Source organism: Notechis scutatus, chromosome 9 (genome assembly GCF_049901735.1).
Source record: "Notechis scutatus isolate UNSWTSFEM ecotype Mainland chromosome 9, rNotScu1.2, whole genome shotgun sequence".
Taxonomy (NCBI): domain Eukaryota; kingdom Metazoa; phylum Chordata; class Lepidosauria; order Squamata; family Elapidae; genus Notechis; species Notechis scutatus.
The window spans coordinates 3,820,419-3,842,293 of record NC_142017.1 but is presented as its reverse complement, the minus strand read 5'-3'; the positions used below and the strand labels follow the sequence as shown (position 1 = coordinate 3,842,293).

Sequence of the window (21,875 nt, the reverse complement as noted above, 5' to 3'; positions counted from 1 at the left end):
AATTGTTCTCACTGTCAGGAAATGTCTGCTTAGTTCTAGGTTGCTTCTCTCCTGGATTAGTTTCCACCCATTGCTTCTTCTTCTGCCTCCAGGTGCTGGAGAATAGGTTGACTTCCTCTTCTTTGTGGCAGCCCCTGAAACGCCAAACTGAGTTTGGACCGGTGAAGCTTCAAGTTATTCATCTCTTTGCTTCTGAATCTAGGCCAGAGGTCTCCAAACTTGGCTGTCAGCCTTCAAGATCTACTACTGCTTTGCATCTTTTGGCTGCCATAAGTAACTGGGGGAGGAGGGGGGGATATTGTCTGGGAAGAGAGCTGGAGGTGTTACATTCTTGTGTTGTGTAAATGAGGAGTGTAAACTTTAAGACTTGTGGACTTCAACTCCCAGAATTCCGAGAGTTGAAGTCCACAAATCTTAAAGTTGCCAAGTTTTGGGGACCCTTGATCTAGATAGTCAAGGCATAGTTTTTTTTAATTTTTTTATTGATGGCATTACTCACCAGGTCACAGCTATAGCTTTGGATCAATGGAACATTGTTGTCAAGTCAAAAACTTTCACTGTAATATATCCTACTAGTTTAGGGACCTGGGGTCAAATTGTACATTTCCAGTGAATTCATAAGTGAACTGAAGCTGGGCCAATCACTTACATTAACCAGGTGTCTTTCTGCAAATTAAAAAAAAAGATATTTACTAGGTATGTGCAAGTGTTGGCAGATCCTAAATAAGAAAACAATGAACATGGCAGTGCAGATGTTTCAACATCTTTTGGGTCAATTGTTTGGCAGAAGCAATTCCTTTTCAGTAGGTTTAATAGACTTTCTAGTTTAGCTTCTGAACATTGTTCTCACACTTCCTCACAGAACTGAGGCCAGAGGGCAGCAAAGAATCACTTTTTCTTTCCAATCCAGATATGTAGCAGCTGTTAAGCAAGACACATGAGCTTTAATTTGCTGAGCAATTTTTATTATTATTATTTACTTCCTTTGGGCTGATTTAATTACTAAGCATTATTTTTTAAAAAAAAAAATAAAAAAATACAACCTTAACACAAGATTTAAAAAAAAAACCCCACAACATTGCTGTTGTAGGAAGTTATTCATCCACCCCTCTCCTAGAAAAATGAAGCATCCTAGGAAACATTAAAAAGGCAGAATATTCTCCCTAAAAAGAGTAGAAACTCAGAAGCAGAAACTCACCTCAGAAGCAGAAGCTCACCCCCCACCTATTTTACATAACAAAGATCTACTCCAGGTAGAGCTATAATAGGAATTTCCCAAAGCCCTTTCATTACATCATCATCATCAGCAAGGCTCAACCAAGCCTGGGGCTCAGGACAGCCTACAGAGTTGCCCATTCATGGCCCCACGGGAGTCTGACAACCAATAAGAATAGAAGCTCAATTTCAAATCCCAACAGAGGGCATAAAACCCAGGGACTCTCAGCATCTTCCTTCACCCAACCTCTTGAAGCATCTGATTGTCCTTTTCACTTTGGAGCTCCAAGCCTTGTGGTCCTGTCCACCATTAAACCATCTTTCCAAACAGCCTCTATGTTTCTAGTGTCCTTTTCCCCACTTGGAACTGAACCCAGAAGGATAATTCTTCCAACATTGTTTTATGTTTTCTGCTTTTTGTCCCTGGAGGGCTTTGTATGAGTTTTTGTTACCTGCTGAAATGCAGGTGATCAAGGTAATGACTCTATTAATAACACACAACACGAGGATATTTCTCACTCCCTGAGAAAGCAAAAAAATTTCAGAGGCCCAGCTGTTACAATTGCCACCTCATCTAAAAAAGAAAGTTTTTTTTTTTAAAGGGCCTAGACTGCTGGAACTTCTATTTTTAGGGCTTGAGGGTGGTGTGCCTGAATCAGCAAAGAAACAAGTGTCTCCTTTCCCACTTCCTTTTCGCGTTCACACCTAAGGCTGAGTCTTCCAGAGCTCAGCTCAAATCCAAAGAGGAAGTTTGCTGCCTTTGGTTGTCAATCTTTCATGTCTTCGATCCTCTGAAAGTTTCCTTAACTCAGGGGTCTTCAAACTTGACAGCTTTAAGACTTGTAAACTTCAACTCCCAGAATTCCTCCTCCAGTCATGTTAGCTCAGGAATTCTGGGAGTTGAAGTCCACAAGTCTTAAACTTGCCAAGTTTGAAGGCCCTTGCCTTAACTGGATCAGAAAAATGTGAATAAAGGAGAGCAGGCAAAGGAAGAATCCATTCCTTCGCTCCCATCTCAAAATTCTGGAGAATTTACTAGTACCCTTTCCAATTAACTCACCGTATTGGAAGGGGCAAGGTTTTGCCAGGCTACCACTCCCATCCTGAGATACATGGCGCAGCTGTCAAGGCTCCAACAAATCCATCCTCATTCAAATCAAAAGTCTCCAGTCGCATCTCAGAGAAAAGGAAATTAGTTTATTAGGAGTGGCCATGTTGGTGCGTGGCTGGGTGCAGCCGATACTAAATCACATGGTCTTCCCTGCACCCCCTGGATGTGACATCTCCAATGGGACACATCCATAGCCAAGAGTCATCCATCATGCTCTCCAACAACCTTCTTATGCTCTGACAACTTTAGGCTACCGAGGTGATTATCTAGGCATTTCAAGAATACCTTGTTTCCCCCCACTCCCTATTTCTGGCAGCTAAAAAGACCAAAGGAGTATCTTTTTAGTTGACAGCAGCTACATGGATGCAGGATTTACAGGGGGAGGGGAAAGGGGAGATTTCCTCTACCACTTCTCTTTTGCAACCACAATGGCTCCCCCACTTTCCACGTGCTTCAAATTTAAACAGATATTTACTACACTTGGAATACCAGAAATAGAGCAATAAAGATGATTAGGGGGTGGATGTTAAAACATATAGCAATAGCACTTAGACTTATATACCGCTTCACAGTGCTTTTACAGCCCCTCTCTAAGTGGTTTACAGAGTCAGCATATTGCCCCATACCTCCAACAATCTGGGTTCTCATTTTACTTACCTTGGCAGGATGGAAGGCTGAGTCAACCTTGAGCTTGGTGAGATTCAAACTGCTGGCAGTTGGCAGAATTAGCCTGCAGTACTGCAATCTAACCACTGCACCTAGGCGGCTCTTGAAGAATGGTTGCCAGAATTGGGTATGTCTAGTTTAATGAAAAGAAGGACTAGGGGAGACATGATAGCAGTCTTCCAATATCTGAGGGGCTGCCACAAAGAAGAGGGGGTCAAACTATTCCCCAAAACACCAGAAGGCAGGACAAGAAGCAACGGATGGGAACTAATCAAAGAGAGAAGCAACCTGGAATTAAGGAGAAATTTCCTGACAGTGAGAACAGTTAATCAGTGGAACAACTTGCCACCAGAAGTTGTAAAATGTTCCAACACTGGAAGTTTTTAAGAAGAGATTGGACAACCATTTGTCTGAAATGGTATTGGGCAAGAGTCTTCAAACTTGGCAAGTTTAAGACTTGTGGACTTCAACTCCCAGAATTCCTGAGCTAACACAACTTGGAGGAAGAATTCTGGGAATTGAAGTCCACAAGTCTTAAAGCTGTCGAGTTTGAAGACCCCTGGTCAATAGAATATAGAATAGGAATAGAATTTGGAATAGGAATAGAGTTTAGAACAGAATAGAACAAGGGTCTTCAAACTTGGCAAGTTTAAGATTTGTGGACTTCAACTCCCAGAATTCCTGAGCTTATATGACTGGAGGAGGAGGAATCATGGGAGTTGAAGTCCACAAGTCTTAAAGCTGTCAAGTTTGAAGACCCCTGGATAGGGTTTCCTTCCTGAACAGGGGGTTGGACTAGAAGACCTCCAAGGTCCCTTCCAACTCTGTCATTCTGTTAAGTATGCACTAAATGTATCTACTTAACATTTTTGTCTGCAGGTCTTAAAGAAGCACTTACATCTATTACCCAGGGTAGATGCAAATGCTTCAACATCAGAAGAACAGAATGCCAGATTAATAAAAACCACCTAATAACAAGAGCTGGATGGGAGTTTAGAAGTCTTCTAGTATTTTGGATCAAGATTTTCTCAAAGGTGCTTTTTTCTTTCTTTCAAAGGGCAACTGAACTATGTTTTTCTTGAAGAAATAAAAAAAAAATCCAACCCAGTTGAGGCAACCATGATCTGGATGACTGAGAATCTCTATCGACTTGGGGGTCAAGAGTTTTGGGAAAAGCCAAACTTCTCAAGAGCGGCGGGAAGTTTTTTTTCCGCCTGTCTTCCAAATGTTTTCTTTACAGAATTCCTACAATTTTCTACAATGTCCTACATTATTCTCCTTGCAGAATGGAGCCACGACCGGGGCAGCCAAGTGTTACAATTTATTTGTGTTTTTTTTTTTTTTACAGCTCAGATCTTGGCGTTCTCCCTCCGCTGCCTTCCAAGCAAGGACCCAAGTTCCACATCCCGCAAAAAAAAAATTCGCAAAAAAATCGGAAAGTGTGTGTGTCAGAGAGGCTTTCCTCACCTTTACCTTTCGCCTGCCCCTCCCCCCACGGCCGGGTCAGGTCGAGGTGTGTTGCGCAAGCGCCTTGGAGCCCGGGAGGGGCGCTGCTGCTACTGCCGCCGCCGGCTGCGCCTTTTTCAGCACCCGATGTTGCTTTGCACAGAAGCGGCGGCCGTGGTGACTTTGGAAAGCGCCTTGCCAGCTGGCGACATGGGGACGCTGCCTTCGGCCACGCCGCCGGAGCAACAGCAGGAGCAACAGCGGCTCTTCCTCCTGCCCAGGCAACGGTCGTTGGCCTCCCCTTTGGTGCTCAACCCCTTCGTGCAAGAGACGCGTCTGGACGCCAAGGAAAAAACCTGGGTAGGTTGGAAACGGGCGTCGGGAGGGAAGAGCGCTTGGGCAGCTGCGTAAAGGAAAGCGCACGGGAGTATAGGGGATTTGGGGGGTGGGGGAGAAGTGGGGGAGAAGTGTCCCAAGCTGCAGCAAGGCTAGAGGGAGGGCCAAAGACATAAAAAGGCAATTCCTGGTTATTTCCTACCGTTTTATTTCTGTATTTGAGGGCTCCTTGGTGCTCTCTTGAGCTGGGCGGTTTTCTTTATGACCCAACTAGGTAACACCATGACTACTAGAAGGGGGTGGGGTGTACGGAAAGGAGGAGGAGGAGGAGGACTGTGGGGTCCTTGGTGCTCTCTGAGCTGGGTGGGTTTTCTGGCAGACGTTTCATGACCCAAAGTTAGGTAACTTTATCAATGTGGATAATAGTTTGGGTCATGAAAGGTCTGCCAGAAAACTTTCCAAACTCGGAGAGCATCAAGGACCCTTCATTTCAACTTTTGAGCTACAAACATTTCTCCTTTATTTCTGGGGTTTATTGAGATGCTCGGCGGTTTATTCCTCCCGGCGTTAGAAGTTGCGTTGAACTAGAGGCTGAAAGTGTGAAATCCTATATCTGGGTATGAGGGAAGGTAGGGGGGAAATCCCGGACGGTTCCACGTCTCCTGGAAGCCCGAAGCGCACCTGAAGACGCGGGGAGGTGGGATATAAGGAGACGTGGTGCCGGCAACTTCCAAGAAGTTAGCTCCGGAGGTTTCCGCCGATGTTCCGCAGCCTTGTAAGTCGGATGGGTGGCTGCTTTGCAATTGGGGCGGTGTGTAATTGGGTTAGGGGAGATAAAGGGGTGGGAGGGGGAGGGAAGGAGGCTTGAGAGGAACACTTTTTTTTAACTTGGAGGTTTTTTAAAAAAAACTTGGAGGTTTTTTTTTAATTGCTTTGAATTATGATAGTTCCTTTTGGGGGGTAGAAAAGCTTTTAGTGTAAAGTCGAAGCTGTGTGGTGCTGGATTGTAGTCTTTGGGGTCTGCTTAGAAGCGCCCCTTGTTCTCAATGGCTCCAGGGATTTCTCTCCCCAACTTTCTTTATAGAACGCAGAGTTGGGTGGGGTTGTAAAGGTCATTTAGTCCAGCTCCTGGCTCTGCACAGCAATTGAAGTGGAGAGGGCGGCCCCAGCAACCCTCCTTAGAGGTGACTTTGTCTCTTCTTGAATGGATAATTTTGAGAGTTTTGACATCAATTGCATAGAGACCACAAAACGGAAAGAAATGGAAGAAAAATTCAATAAAAAGCAGAAAAAAAGAGAAAGACATGTAGTGAAAAATGATACAAAGACATCAAAAATTATTTTGTCTGTTTTAGTTCCTGGTTTAAGTCTGTTGTTCTGTTGTTCTAGGCTAGAACAACTTTTCATATATTGATTAAATGTGTAGCTCCCGCTGACTCTAGACACAGAGAGACAAAAATTGTACTTGTCTTTGCTCCAAATCTTGTTCAGATGGTCTTTATTTTTCAGTCCTTCCTCACAGGGTTTGAGTTGCACTTTTGTAGCTGCATATGGCAACTTTCCATTTGCAAAAGCATATCTATTTTCAAAAATACACCTTTTGGGAAAGAATCTGCCATGAAGCTTTTCTAGAATTTGACCCAAAGTTCTGGATTTATTATTTTTTAAAAAATTAACCCAAAGGTAAAATCTAAGGGAGATAGACTGCTTCAGCATGTGGAGGTTCCATCTCATGATGATGAATAGCCTTTGATTCATGTTCCTGCTGGCTTGCTCCACCCTTTAAAAGAAAACTTGACTAAACCAAATATCCTTTCTGCAGCAGGAGGGCTGCACCTGTTGCACTTCTGCCTGAAGACAGTGCAGGCTTTTTATCTCCAAATTGCCTCTCGCCTCCTGCTTACTCTTCTCGCAACGCTATTAGGAAATAAGTGCCTTTTTGCACAATTTCATAGGCGCGGAAGTGAATGTGAAAAATGTTCTTGTTTTGGTGAATGGACAGGAAGGAAACAAAACCCAGACATTTAGAAAGAACAAGACCTGAATTCCAGAAGTCCTTAATTCAATATTTAACATGTTGTTGTTTTTTTTTTGGAAAAATCCTGATGGAACAAGCAGATTTACAGTAGATTTGATAGCATAGCCTGCTCAGCGGTTGTCTCTAATGTAGGTTGATCTCTGACCTTGGGGCTTTCTCTGGTCTTAGTTTCCCCATTTCTGAATTGCAAATGTGTTTTAGAACTTCCCCTTTTGCAAATGTTTATATTCAAGGGCAGGATGTTTCCCCCTTTAGTAGCTAGCAGAACTTATTAAACAGGAATCACTTGTGGAAGTTGGAGTCTACCTCTTTTAAAGCAACTCATTCCTTATCGCTTCAAATCCTGGGTTATGTTTTAGTTGCCATCAGTTGCTATGAAGATGGTTTCCTTGGCTCTCTTGTCAGGTGAAACTTATTGGCTTCTAATCTCTTTAGTCAGGATTTCCCACGCTTGAATTGAGATTTATATCTTATGATTTATCTTGGTTCATGGTTGTCCTATACAAATACTGGCCTTAAACAGAGTTTACAGAAAGAGAGAGTCATTTCTGGTCTATCATTTCCTTTCCCAGTGATTCTAAACTCTGTTGACTCGGCTTAAATTCTAGCAGGGAAGCTTTTGAAAACAAAGCTGGATGAGAATACAGGGAGTCCTTGACTTACGACCACAATTGAACCCATTTGTTGGTTGATAAGTGAGACGGTTGTGAAGTGAACTTTATCTCATTTTATGACCTTTCTTGCTGCAGTGGTTAAATTAGTAAAACAGTTGTTCAGTGAATCTGGCTTCCCCACTGACTTTAACAGATTTAACAGATTAACAGAGTTGGAAGGGACCTTATAGGTCATCTAGTCCAACCCCCCGCCCAAGCGGGAGACCGTACATTATTTCTGACAGATGGCAGTCCAGTCTCTTCATGAAAGTCTCAAGTGATGGTACTCCCACAACTTCTGAGGGCAACTTCTGTTCCATTGGTTGATTGTTCTCACTGTCAGAAAGTTTCTCCTTATTTCCAGGTTAAATCTCCCCTTGTTCAATTTCCATCCATTATTCCCTGTCTGGCCTCCGGGTGCTTTAGAACAGGGGTCTCCAACCTTGGCAACTTTAAGACTTGTGGACTTCAACTCCCAGCAAAGCTGGTTGAGGAACTCTGGGGTTGAAGTCCACAAGTCTTAAAGTTGCCAAGATTGGAGACCCCTGCTTTAGAAAATAGCTTGACTGCTTCCTCTCTGTGGCAGCCCCTCAAATATTGGAACACTGCTTGTCTCCCTTGGTCCTTCTCTTCACTAGACTAGCCATGCCCAGTGTCAACTGAAAAATATTTCTCTGGTCTTTTAGAGTTGTCAGGAGAAAGAGAATGGGGGGAGTAATACATACCTTAGATAGTCACTAGGTGGCTGAAGCTTCTGGCACGCAAGATTATTACTGGAGAGCATGATTGATGACTCTTGGCTATGGATGTGTCCCATTGGAGAATATACATCCAGGGGGTGGGGGAAGACCAGGGTCAAGGGTGAGATGAATGCTGTGTCTCAGTGTCGGCTGCATCCAGGTAACACCGACATGTTCGCTCCTAATAAATGATTTTTTTTAAAACTCTGAGAGATGTAGCTAGAGACCCATGATTCAAATGGGGGGGGGGGGGTGGATTGTCAGAGCCCTGACACCCAGGTCCTGCAACCGTTTTAGACTCCAGTCCCCTAATCATCCTGGTTGCTCTTCTCTGCACTCTTTCTAGAGTCTCAACATCTTTTTAATAGTGTGGTGACCAAAACTGGATGCAGTACTCTAGGTTTGCTTGTCGGAAGGTTGCAAAAAAGGATCTCATGACCCCAGGACAATGCAGCTGTCATAAATACAAGTCAGTTGCCGAGTGTCTAAATTTTGATCATGTGACCAAGGGGAAGTTGCAATGGTCATAAGTGTGAATAATGGTCTTTAAGTCCCTTTTTCACTACCTTGTGTCTTTGAAAGGTCACTAAATTAATTGTTGGAAGTCGAGGTCTACCTGTACAGTGGATGCGTAGCAAAATAAAAATTCATGAAAACACTGCTAGTTTTGTTGGTAATATTAGCTATATATTGCAGGGACCACTCAAAACTCTGGTTGGCTGGTATTAAAACACAGATTTAATTCTAACGAAGCTCCTCCGTTTCTTAGCTTGTGACTTTTTTTTTTCTTCAGAAAGCAGGAATAACCTGATATTCTAAGAAAGTAAGTCACCATTCTCGAATGCTTTCAGACAAGCATTTCCCGTTTTCTCCTGGAAAGTTTTAAATTATTAAAATCTTGCCAGCCTCCTAACCACAAAGCCCTTGCACCAAGTTAATCATCTGACATTGAAGCAAAAATAAATAAATAAATAAACGCAAAGAAGAAGAAATATTCCTTTGGATATATATATATATATATATATATTTCTTAAATAATATAGACCAAAAATTGCTGGGAGTTTTTGTCTGCTTGCTTGCTTACTTGCTTTATAAAGAGGTTGTTGTAATATAAAGATGGCCAATTGGTGCCCATTCAACTTTTCCAAGTTTTTATTACTAGTGATTTGCTTTTCCATTTTCTCTTTGATCCTCAACATAAATTGTTAAGATTTTTTTAAACTAAACATTGCAATTATATACCAGAGATATTGTCTTTAGATACTTTTAAGGACTGGAAATATGCAAAACATGAAAGGATAGTTTATCATTCACACAGTGCACTTGCAAAAAAGAGAAAAAATACTGGATGCAAATACATATGGCAATTGCTGTTTACTTCCTTAGATATGGGAGCTTCATCACTGGAGGCTTTCAAGAAGAGATTGGACTGTCATTTGTCAGAGATGGTGTAGAGCTTCCTGCTTGGGCAGGGGGTTGGACTAGATGACCTACAAGGTCCCTTCCAACTCTGTTAATCTGTAAATCTTTCTTTTTTTTCCTTTTTGTTATTCACCATTTCTTTCTTTTACCCTTTCATAATCTTTACATTCTTCTCAGTTTCAGTAGCTTTTTAAAAATCTTTGCAAAATCTTAACAGTGTTTGTCAAATTCAGCAGCTTTAAGGTGTATAGACTTCAATTCCCAGGCTGGCTGGGGAATTCTGGGAACTGAAATCCAACACATCATAAACTTGCTAAGTTTGAGAAAGTCCAAATTATAGGATTCCTGTATTGTTTATAAAGGAAGAGTGCAAATAATAATAATAATAAAAAACATGAGCAGGTCAAAACCAGCCACAAGCAAGTAAGTTCTTAAAAAAATGTCTTCTGAACATTTTCAGGAGCAATTCAATTCAAAACCTGTCTTTTGTACTCTAAGGGTGTTTTCTTGCCACAAATTTGTCACTGTGTTGGGACACACCCTTTGGCATCCTGCAATCCTCCTGTCTCGGACCTGAAGTTTGTTTTAGGCAGAAGATTGGGCAGATCTGGAAATCTGCCAGCCAGAAGGACATTTCATAATTTCCCCTCTGAGCAATCGGCATTCCACTTAGCAACATCATCCAAGAGGTATTATCTTTGAAGGAAGGGAAACAAGCTGTTGCTTTAGCTGCAGGTTACAAATAGATCTCCAAGCATTTGCAAATCTGGGGATTGAAGACCATACTCTTCATAATACTTGTTTCCCCGAAAATATCCTATCTTATTTTTATTTTATTTTTTTGCCATCAAAAAAAGACACCAAGTCTTATTTTTGGGGGATGTCATCCACTGCAGAGGTGGTCTTCAGCAGGTTCTGACTAGTTCTGGAGAACCGGTAGTGGAAATTTTGAGAAGCTTGGAGAACCGGCAAATACCACCTCTGACTGGCCCTGCCCTCATCTATTCTCTGCCCCCCCCGAGTCCCAGCTGATCAGCTGAGTCTTCTTTTGTTGCCCTGCACATGAGAATGGAGCTGGAAAGCAGGTTAGTGGGGTGGGGAGGGAATAGGGACTTTGCAGTATCCTTCCCCTGCCATGCCCACCAAGCCATGCCCACAGAACCGGTAGTAAAAAAATTAGAATCCCACCACTGATCCACTGACTAACCTCACTTGCACGCATCTCCCCCAGTCTCCTTTCTTCTTCTGCAGCTGGCAAAGCATTCCTGAAGGTCTCTGCAGCTGATAACAGAGATCTGGATCAATCCAGAGCATCGTTCTCAGCTCCAGAGGCCTTCAGGAAAGCCTTGCCAGCCTTGCCAGCTGCAGAAGGAATGGGCTGGCAAGGCAGGTGTCGGGGTTTGCAAGGCCTGGCTACAACTGTCCAAAGGTAAGTTGTAGGGCAGCTCCAACCCCCCATCTCCACCCTAGCTTAATTTTTACCCATGCACTCTGGAGTGGGTGGAATCTTAATCAGGGCTTATTTGGGGGGGTAGGGCTTATATTGGGTGCATGTGTAAAAATCAAGCTAGGATTTACTTTCAGGGTAGGTTGTATTTTTGGGGAAACAGGGTAGTTTGAAAATTCCGGTGTGAGTTGAAGCCCACACCTCTTCATAATAATTTGTAAATTCTGGGAGCTGAAGTCCATGCCTCCTAAACTCACTGAGCTACAGGATGCCCATACTTGTTTGAAGATGGCCCTCAACTTACAACAGTTCATTTAGTGACTGTTACAACGGCAATAAAAAAAAGTGGCTTATGATCATTTTTCACCCTTGCAAGCATCCCCATGGTTGCATGATGCAAATTCAGGTGCTTGGCAAACGAATTGTATTTATGACAGTGAGGTCATCCGATCCCCTTTCGGGAACCTTCGGACAAGCCAAGTCAATGGGGAAGCCAGATTCACTTAACAACCATGTGACTAACTTAACAACGGCAGGGATTCTGGGAAAGTATGGCCAGAATGGTCATGAAATGGGGCAAAATTGACTGAGCAACTGTCTTGATTAGCAACAGAAATTTTGGGCTCAAACTGTGGTCATAGGTTGAGGACTTCACTTAACAATATCTTCATCATTTTATAAGGAAGACTAAAAAAAATCCTGCTGTTTTAGCTGCAGGTGAGAATGGTACACTTTTGCCAATAATTGTTCTATTTTGTAAAGAATGAACGCTTCCATTTACCTTTCCTTTTGCAATTATGAACCTGGTTGTTAGGAGGACAATGATTTAATTTCCTTTCTTTTCTTTTTTTTAAGAAGAAGAAAACCTTAGTATTCTGGCTCATTCCTTCTCATATCTGATATTTTTAAACTTGAAAATATGGAACATCAGGATCTTTTCTTTATGTTCACCTTGCCGTGGTTGACCTCTTCAATTAACCCAACACTGAACTTAAACTTTTGATGATCTAATCGCATCTGACATTTCAAAGAATATTTTCTTCTTTCTTCTCTCTGCCTTTACCTTTTAACAAGGCTTGCCCTGAATGACCAATATACGGTCTGCCTTAAGCATTGAAGTCTTTTATTTTTGTGAAAGTGCTGGACTGCATATGAGTATACCTTTAAATTAATATTTAACTATTTCTGACATCTGCCAGGTGAAAACACATCTTGAAACAAAGCATCTTACTATGGAGAAGGTTTCCAGAATTTACATGAAACCTGTTTTGCTAGAATTGGTTGCACGTTAAATTACTCTTAATGGGGCATTGTTTTCTATGTCTCTCTGTGGTTGATTAATGGATTATGACTTGGCCCAGGCCATTAAAAAGTTACTTCAGTTTTTGTCCAATCAATATTTGTCCATAACTTATTTACTGTATTCAGCATTCATTGATGACAAATCCCTCCTTTATGAATTTCCCAAAATTCTGTTTTTAAAGCTAAGGATATTCACGGAATCTTGTGGCAAGGAGTCCCATCTGCAATGCATTTTTAGCTATTTAACTTTCTCATCTCAGACATCTTCTGATTGTTTCATGAGAGAGAGAGAGAGAGAGAGAGAGAGAGAGAGAGAGAGAGAGAGAGAGAGAGAGAAATATGTGTTCAGAAATATTTGGTGGTCAATTACTCCGGTTGAACTGAATGGATGGCTCTTAGCCCAGAGGTATGGCTGGGCTCAGATGAGTTTGCAAAATCATTTAATCAGATTGGCGAAAGACTTAACAGCTTCATTTTTACAACTTGCAAAGCTTGTTAACTTTAACTTGGGTTATTTTATGATCCAGTGCATAATACCCTGCTTTAACTCAGTAAATGAGTTGAAATAAGTTTTGGGAAGACAACCCTAAATGGGAATATTAGAAAGATGGCTGGATCTGCGGGTTTGAGTTTAACAGAAGTTGGAAGGGATCTTGGAAGTTTTCAAGTCCAACCCACTGCTGAATCAGAAGACCCCCGTACAATTCCAGACAAATGGCTGTTCAGTATCTTCTTAAAAACCTCCAGTGTTCAAACACCCACAACTTTTGGAGGCAAACTGCTCCACTGATTTATTATTCTCACTGTCAGGAAGTCCTTGGTTCAAGCTTGGTTTTATCCTTGATTAATTTCCACCCATTACTTCTTGTCTTGATCAGCAAGAAGTGGTTTGGTTAAAATTGTTCCCCGATGCACAAATTTAGGTAAAGGTTCCCCTCGCACATACGTGCTAGTCGTTTCCGACTCTAGGGGGCGGTGCTCATCTCCGTTACAAAGCCGGAGAGCCAGCGTTGTCCGAAGACGTCTCCGTGGTCATGTGGCCGGCATGACTAAATGCTGAAGGGGCACGGAATGCTGTTACCTTCCCACCAAAGGGGTCCCTATTTTTCTAGTTGCATTTTTTTACATGCTTTCAAACTGCTAGGATGGCAGAAGCTGGGATAAGTAACGGGAGCTCGCTCCGTGATGTGGCGCTAGGGATTCGAACCGCCGAAGGGCTGACCTTTCTGATCGACAAGCTCAGCGTCTTAGCCATTGAGTCACCTTTGCACAAATTTAACCCGAGACTTAATGTTTCTGAAGCCAAGAATTCCAGAAGTTGTCCAGATGTCTCCTTAAACATTATCCCTTCTTTCCCAGGTGTTCTTCTTGGGCCTTATCCTCCTTCCTCTACGCGTTGTGTTCATCCTGCTCCTTCTGTTGCTGGCATGGCCTTTTGCACGTCTTGCAACCTGCTGCACCACTGAAAAAGGCTCAGCACCACTCCGAGGATGGAAAAGGTAATATGGGAAATAGCTAAAGATCATTTTTTGTATTTATCATGGGGGCGTCACCTGATTAGGAAAGAGCACAGAATGTGAAACAGTTGAGATAACTGCTGCGTGGGCCATTTTTTATGGGCAACGTAATCTTAATTTTTCATTCTGCCCTGAAATGAATGTTGACTCTACACAAATCACCTCCTGCTTGTGTTTGTAAATGTAGCTTAAGAACCCAACGGTGCTCAGATAACAGGAAATTTGGACCAATTCCAACATTTTGGAGCAGAACTGGATTAAAAGCTCACACACATGCAGTGTTGGACTTAATTTTATCTTGTTTATTGCAAGCGGAAGTGAAGGACTGCAATGTTTTATTTCGGTCCTTTTGCAAAACGAATGAATGACTCTAAACTTCTTGTTTTAAGATTGGAAGGCGTATGTTTCAGTGTTGGCTGACCTGTACTGTGGGGTTAATGATAACAATATTTATTTGATAACTATGTTTATTTTCTGCAGCATTCAGAAATCTATTCCAAAACTCTGTCCTTCTCTCTATCCACCCATTTCTTTTAATTTTGCTAACCAATCTCATAATACATATTAATGCTCTTCCTTGCATTTTTTCCCCAAAGTCCCAACATCTTTTTGGTAACGCGGTGGCCAAAATTTTACTTCCCTTTTTTAATGCTTTTAATTGAAACTGTACACTTTTCACATTGCTTGTGCATAGCTTTGTGGGTTTGCTTGCATTGTACGTTTTAGTAATAGTGTGATAGGCTGTCCTTTCCTCCTCACCCCCCCCGCCCAACCAATGAAAAGGGCTGGAAGTAAATAAAGATGCAAATGAATAATTAGGACATATTGATTCACTGGGTGGGAATTGCAATGGTTGAATGAGCCAGTCAATCATATGTAAATGTTGGAAATTGCTTTAGGATTTGTGTTGTAGAAACGGGGAGAGGCATCCTGCCCATGTCTTGTAGAGCTGGGGAAATAGCTGAACAGTGTGTGTGTGTGTGTGTGTGTGTGTGTGTACAACTCATATTTACATTTGAGTCAGTGTTGACTCTTTGCCCAACTTCCTGGATAAGTTTTCTCCCTGCAGTTTTCTTGCCAGATTTCAGAAGCGATTTGTCATTGTTTCCTTTCTAGGGTGGAAAGAGAAGGACTGGCCCGAGGTCATGCCAGTCTCCTGGTTTCTGGCCTGATGCCTTAAACCAGAGGATGGGCCCTTTTACGACCTGTGGACTTCAACTCCCAGAATTCCTGAGCCAGCCAAGCCACAAAGGGGGCCATAATTTGCCAGGAAGGATAGCTTAGGAACCAGTAAAGCAACACCTCTCTCTTTATTTCTTTTTTTTCTTTTTTTTTTTAATTTTATAACATATAAAAATTCCATTTTTAGTTAAACAGTGTGTTGTCTGGGTACAAATATTTTTAGAAAATGAAGTGTTTGCAACAATATTCATTACATTGGTATTAGTTTAATAATACTAATAATACTAATAATTGTCTGGATAGTGGATGTGGTAGTTCCTGGAGACAGCAGAATAGAAGAGAAAAAACTGGAGAAGATAACAAAATACAAAGACCTACAAATAGAAATAGAACGACTATGGCAAAGGCAAGCAAGGGTAGTACCAATAGTCATAGGTGCCTTGGGTGCAGTCCCAAAACAACTGAAGCACCACTTGAACACCATAGGAATCGACAAATTTGCCATTAGTCAATTGCGGATGGCAGCTTTACTTGGAACAGCTTCCATCCTGCGGCAATATCTGTAACGCCATCAAACATCCAGATTTGCCTATTCCAGGTCCTTGGTAAGGACTCAATAGGGGGACAAAAATGCCAAACCCAGTCTGAACATCTGGCTGACTGTGCGAATAATAATAATAATAATAATAATAATAATAATAATAATAATAATAATAATAATAATAATAATAATAATAATAATAACAACAACAACAATAACAACAACAACAACAACAGCTTATCCATTTTAACAAGCCTCCCTTGTATAATTAGTCCTTTTCTTGTATCTACATGTTTCTAACTTCTATTTTTATTAGCTAGCCATTGATAAAATGAGTCCCATGTGAACTCAGTTTCTTCCTTTTCCTCGATTGTGTTTGTCTATCCATTTTTGCACATTCTAATATTTTTTTAAATCACATTTTCATCTGTAGGGATCTCTTCACTTTTCCATTGTTGTGCAAATACAAGTCTAGCTGTAGTTAATGCATGTAAAATCAAATATGTATTCCCTTTGTTGTACTTAATCCGGTAAAATGCCCAACGAAAACATCTCTTTTTATTTCTGTTCCAGGAGAATATCCCACATTGGCCTCCTCGTCTTCGGTCGAACCTTGTTCTTTGCGATGGGCTTCCAAATCAAAGTCAAAGGGAAAGTCGCTAGTCCTCAAGAGGCACCCATCTTAGTGGTCGCTCCACACTCTAGCTTCTTTGACAGCATTGTTTGTGCCGTGGCGGGCTTGCCCTCTGTGGTATCCAAGGAAGAGAATATCTGGGTGCCCATTTTTGGCAGTAAGTGTCCCGGCAAAACTCGAGAAAACCTGTTGTAGTTCGCCGGCAGCCTGTGGAGATGGCAGTGGAATCAGACAGTGGGGAAGAATGGGGACCTGTCCGGGAGTCTGGGAAGGACTCGGATGAGGGTCCTGCATCCGATGCAGAGATGGGGCCAGGGCCATCTGGGAGTGGGGTGCTGCCTCTGGGGCCTCCGGAGTCTGGCAGCAACGAGGAAGAGGAACAAAGGGCGCCTGTTCCCAGTGTGCATGTGCACAGAGCTGCTACAAGGCAAGAGCAGCTGAGACAAGAGGGGCAACTTGGGAGTAAGGCTGGGAGGTGATTGTCCCTCCCATAAGTGATAAAGGATAGGCAAAGATGATGAAATCTTTGCAGAAAGCAAAGTCATTTGTTCTATTCAGATTAATCCTTGAAGCTCTGTGTGGATTTTGTACTTTGGTTGGTTGTTTTATAGTACACTCTAGTTGTTGGCAGCAATTCAAAGGAGAGAAAGGTGGGTGCTTATCTCAAGGGACTGTTTGAGACTCATTCCCGGCTGAGAATGAACATAATTCCCAGCACTGAAATAAAACAAGAGTTCTTATTAAGCATGTGCTTAATTACGGTCTCAGGAAGCCTTGGCCAGAACAAAACCAACAGTTTTCCCACTTTTTCTCTTTGCAAATTTATTTGCAATTTTATTTTTTATTTTTTTTGAATAGGGTTCATTGATGCCCTCCAGCCTGTGCTGGTCTCACGGAATGACCCAGATTCACGGAAGCATACTATCCACGAAATAACAAAACGGGCAACCTCAGAAGAACAATGGCCTCAGGTACCATTTCTACAGCTCAGCCATTCTTCATAGTCTCGGGAGCTTCGGGAAGCTTCAGGGGAAGGAAGGGTTTGCTTTCCTGCAGAAAATAGCTGAAACTATTTTTTTTCTCAGTGAAGACATGGTTTTGTGGCGTTGTCGCAAACCCTCCGTGGCTTGGGTTTAGCTGAATCTTCCCCATTTGGTTTTCTCTAAGCTTGCCTTTCCTTTGCATTCCTTTGCATCTGTACCTTTTTGCAAAAATGAAGACAAGTTTAGCATGGACAAAAAAAAAAAAAAAAAAAGCAGAACAAATGGTCTTGAGTCGTGGTTGGCATTGCATTCAAAACAGAACAGAGTTGGAAGGGAGTTTGAAGGTTTTCTAGTCCAACCCTCTGCCCAAGCAAGAAAACTTGTACTATTTCAAACAAGTGGCTGTCCAGTCTCTTCTTAAAATCCTCCAGAGATGGAGCACCCACAACTTCTGAAGGCAACCCGTTCCACTGGTTAATTGTTCTCACTGTCAGGAAATGTCTCCTTAGTTCTAAGTTGCTTCTCTCCTTGATTAGTTCCCATCCGTTGCTTCTTGTCTTACCTTCTGGTGCTTTATACATTTTGTATGGTGGAATTAAGGTGGTCAAGCAAGGTGAATTTTCTCTCCCAGACCTCAGTTCCTAAAATGCCAATTCTTTTTAAGAATTGTAGCTTAATGCTTCTGGAGGTTATCCTTTAGAAGAAATTTGGTAAACTTAGTAATATCTGTACCTGAAAAACCAGAGCGATTTTAGAGTGCCCTCTGGCGGTTAAAAAGGATTTTATTAAACTGTCCCAGTGTTTAAGATTTAGAGAGAAATCAGGGTTAACTTTCTCAGCTGCTGTTTGAGAGAAGCATTGTTTCCACTACAGTCAAACCTGAAGCAGGAATTGTCAAATCTGCAGAATAATTAAACATAAATGATCTTTCTTTCTTCTTTCTTTCTTTCTTTCTTTCTTTCTTTCTTTCTTTCTTTCTTTCTTTCTTTCTTTCTTTGCTTTTTTCTTTCTTTCCTTCTTTCCTGCATTCTAGGTAATGATTTTTCCAGAAGGAACGTGTACAAATCGATCGTGTTTGATCACATTTAAATCAGGTGAGAAAGGCTTCGCTGGATGACTTATTTTGGAAAAGCAGAAGGAACAGTTCAGGCTGTATGCCAGTCATTTCAAACATTGTTATGGATTTTTTAGTTTCCTGTTTCCTATTACAGTAATATAGTTGAGCAGTAAAGCACATGGTGACTGTGCTGTTTGTTTGCTCTGTTTGGTGCTTTATATAAACGGAATTTCTAACAGGATGCCATGAGGGAAAGAGAGAATGAGGGTCAAAAAAATGGCCTCTTTTTTGAGCACTGGGGAACTTTTTATCACATTTATTTTATTTTGAGGTAAATAGATATTATTTACTTTCTACAAATGCTGGAGTTCCAAGCTAAAGATGCAGGAACCTTAAAATAAATTGCTTTTATTTTTAGGAGCTTTTATTCCTGGGGTTCCTGTTCAACCCGTGGTTATTCGCTACCCCAACAAGTTGGTAAGTTTTGAATTTAGACAGAAGGAGATTTCCCTCTTGAAATTCCTGTGCGCACTTTATTCACAGGGAAATTAGCTCAGTTGTACAGGTGCCCCTCGACTTATGACTAGTCACTTTGCAACAGTTCCAAGTTATAATGGAACCATCTTGGGCTGCTTTGACCTAGATTTAAAGTCACCAACTTCAAGCATTTGGCAACACAACTGCATTTATGGATGTTGTTTGAAGTATCCCATGCTCGTGATCATGTTTTATGACAATTTTACTGAAACCCGGCTCCTGGATTTTAGTAAAATTATTTACTGAATAAAGAATTGCTGGTTTGGTTAACGGCTGGAGTGTTTGCTTAATGACTGCCACACACACACAAAAAAAAGGTTGTACAATTTGTACCACTGTGTCCTCCTTTTCTTCCTAACCTGCAGCTTGCTACTTGAAAAACCTTGACTTCCCAGCCTTGATTCGTTTTGTAATCATGTCTTCTTATTGTTGAATAAATTCTCTCTTTTTCCCTTTCATTTAATTCCTCCAGGATACTGTGACATGGACCTGGCAGGGATACAGCTTGTAAGTCAAATCCTTGGGACAGAAATGACTTATTTGTGTTAGGCGGGTTAGTTAATGCAACAGTTTTGAGCATTGATGCCTTTTTAAAATTGTTACACAGATCAAAGGGTTTGTGGTGGCAATTGGTAATAATGATAATGATGGAGCTGGTGATTCTCCTCCTCTTCCTCCTCTCCTTCTCCTCTTCTTCTTCTCTCCTCCTCCTCTCCTCCTCCTTTTCCTCCTCCTCTCCTCTTCTCCTTTTCTTCTTTTCCTTCTCCTCTTCCTCTTCCACCTCTCCTCCTCCTCCTCTTTCTCCTTCTCCTTCTCCTCTTCTTCTCCTCTCCTCCTCCTCCTCCTCCTCTTCCTCCTCTCCTCCTCCTTTTCCTCCTCCTCTCCTCTTCTCCTTTTCTTCTTCCCCTTCTCCTCTTCCTCTTCCTCCTCTCCTCCTCCTCCTCTTTCTCCTTCTCCTTCTCCTCTTCTTCTCCTCTCCTCCTCCTCCTCTTCCTCCTCTCCTCCTCCTTTTCCTCCTCCTCTCCTCTTCTCCTTTTCTTCTTCCCCTTCTCCTCTTCCTCTTCCTCCTCTCCTCCTCCTCCTCTTTCTCCTTCTCCTTCTTCTCCTCCCTCTCCCCCTCCTCTTCCTCCTCCTCCTCTGGAGTACAACAACAGACCAGAATTTCTGTTGTTAATCATTGTGGTTGTAAATTGAAGCGCCCACATGACCAGGCCCAATTGTTTAATCATTTTTACAACAGCTGTTAAGTGAAATCTTAGAGGAATTAATCTGAATGCTGAATGCTACAAAGCAACCTTGTACGTATTTTCTTTCTTTCTTTGTTTTTTTTTTTAGCAAACAGGCATTAGTGCTGACTCTGTGCCAGGTTTTTACGAAAATTGAAGTGGAGGTAAGGAAGAAGAAAAGAATGATGGCTGGTTAAGCGGAATAAATTGTGTCCATTTCTTACTTATTGGTGGGGAAGGGAAGGAGCGAGAAAGAGAGAAAGGGAGAGAAAGGAAAGGAAAGGAAGGAGAAAAAGAAAAAATGGAGGGAGGAAGGGAGAGGGAGATAGAGAAAGAGAAAGAAAGAAAAAAAAGAAAATGAAAGAAAGAAAGAAAGAAAGAAAGAAAGAAAGAAAGAAAGAAAGAAAGAAAGAAAGAAAGAAAGAAAGAAAAGTGTTTCTATTTGATGTTTTAATTCTAAGTTTTTTCTCAACATGGTGCAAAATAATGCCTCGTTTTTTTGTTTTTTTTAAGGAGCAGGTTTTCCTTTCCTATGGTTGTACCTCCCTCTTGTGGCAGACAATCTTACCTTCCCCTTAGCTGAGAAATAAATTAAAAAGCTGCAAACTCTGTTGGACCATTACACTGAGGCTGCCTTTATTTTTTACTGAGGCTGTCTTTATTTTTCAGTTCCTCCCTGTTCATGCCCCATCGGAGGCAGAAAAGAAAGACCCCGTCCTTTTTGCCAACAGAGTCCGTAACAAAATGGCAAGGTCAGTGTTTGTAGGAGAAAATGTCTTTATTTGCAATAGAGTGAGCAGGTTGTTGCACCATCTAGGGGGCATTGGAAAGATTTTATTTTTACAGCCTGGATATGTGAGCTTTCTCACAGATCCTCCCTCCCTCCCTCTCTCCCTCCCTCCCTTCCTTCCTTCCCTTCTTCTTTCCTTCCTTCCTTCCTCCCTTTTCCTTCCTTCTTTCCTTTTCTTTCCTTCCCTCCATCCCTCCCTTTTCTTTCCTTACTTCCTCCCCTTCTTCTTTCCTTCCTTTCTTCCCTTCCTTCCTCCCTTTTCCTTCCTTCTTTCCTTTTCCTTCCTTCCCTTCTTCCTTCCTTCCTTTTTTTCCTCCCTTCCTTCCTTTTCTTCCTTCCTTCCCTCCCTCCCTCCCTTTTCTTTCCTTCCTTCCTTCCCTTCTTCTTTCCTTCCTTTCTCCCTTTTCCTTCCTTCTTTCCTTTTCCTTCCTTCCCTTCTTCCTTCCTTCCTTTTTTTCCTTCCTTCCTTCCTTCCTTTTCTTCCTTCCTTCCCTCCCTCCCTCCCTCCTTCCCTTCCTTCCTTCCTCCCTCCCTCCCTTCCTCCTGGATGAATAATTTTTTCTGGATTCCTCCTCATCCAGAAGAATTATTTTTATAGCCGTAGGAGGCAAGAAATTTCTGGCAAAGACCAAAGAAATGACTGCATCGGCCATTTTCCTTGGAGAGCCTTTTCGATGTTTATGTTCTCCTGATTAAATATGCTTTTTTATTTGGAGTTTGTGGAAGATCTCCAGGTGTCACCTGCCTTAGTCCGCTTAGCCGTGGCATTTGAGCAGCTGCTTTTAAGTTTAGCACTGAACTGATTTTTGTGGGTTTTGTGTCTTTCAATCTCAGCGTTTTGGGTGTGCCTGTCACGGATCACACTTACGAAGATTGTCGGCTCATGATTTCAGCAGGGCAGTTAACTCTCCCCATGGAAGCTGGTTTGGTCGAATTCACAAAAATCAGCAAGAAGTTGAAGTAAGTAGGCCAACTCAGTTCACAGGGTGGGTTGTCATGGGAAAAATAGGAGGAATAAAAACGATAGCAATA

At 41.9% G+C, this 21,875-nt stretch overlaps 1 protein-coding gene across 2 annotated transcripts in view; it reads left to right on the top strand.

Annotated features, from left to right (window-relative positions):
• The first annotated feature begins 4,580 nt into the window (after nt 1-4,580).
• Nucleotides 4,581-21,875, top strand: part of LPCAT2 (lysophosphatidylcholine acyltransferase 2) — a 29,601-nt gene continuing 12,306 nt past the window's right edge. Inside the window, exons 1-10 of one of the 2 annotated variants that reach the window (XM_026686337.2) lie at nt 4,581-4,798; nt 13,736-13,875; nt 16,190-16,407; nt 17,109-17,221; nt 18,267-18,327; nt 18,709-18,767; nt 19,300-19,334; nt 20,163-20,217; nt 20,723-20,805; nt 21,678-21,803. In XM_026686337.2, coding sequence (XP_026542122.2) covers nt 4,586-4,798; nt 13,736-13,875; nt 16,190-16,407; nt 17,109-17,221; nt 18,267-18,327; nt 18,709-18,767; nt 19,300-19,334; nt 20,163-20,217; nt 20,723-20,805; nt 21,678-21,803 — 1,103 coding nt within the window. In that variant the 5' untranslated portion in view covers nt 4,581-4,585. Of the gene's footprint in view, nt 4,799-5,058; nt 5,550-13,735; nt 13,876-16,189; nt 16,408-17,108; nt 17,222-18,266; nt 18,328-18,708; nt 18,768-19,299; nt 19,335-20,162; nt 20,218-20,722; nt 20,806-21,677; nt 21,804-21,875 lie in introns of those variants that run through there. The other variant, XM_087971440.1, reaches the window with a different exon arrangement.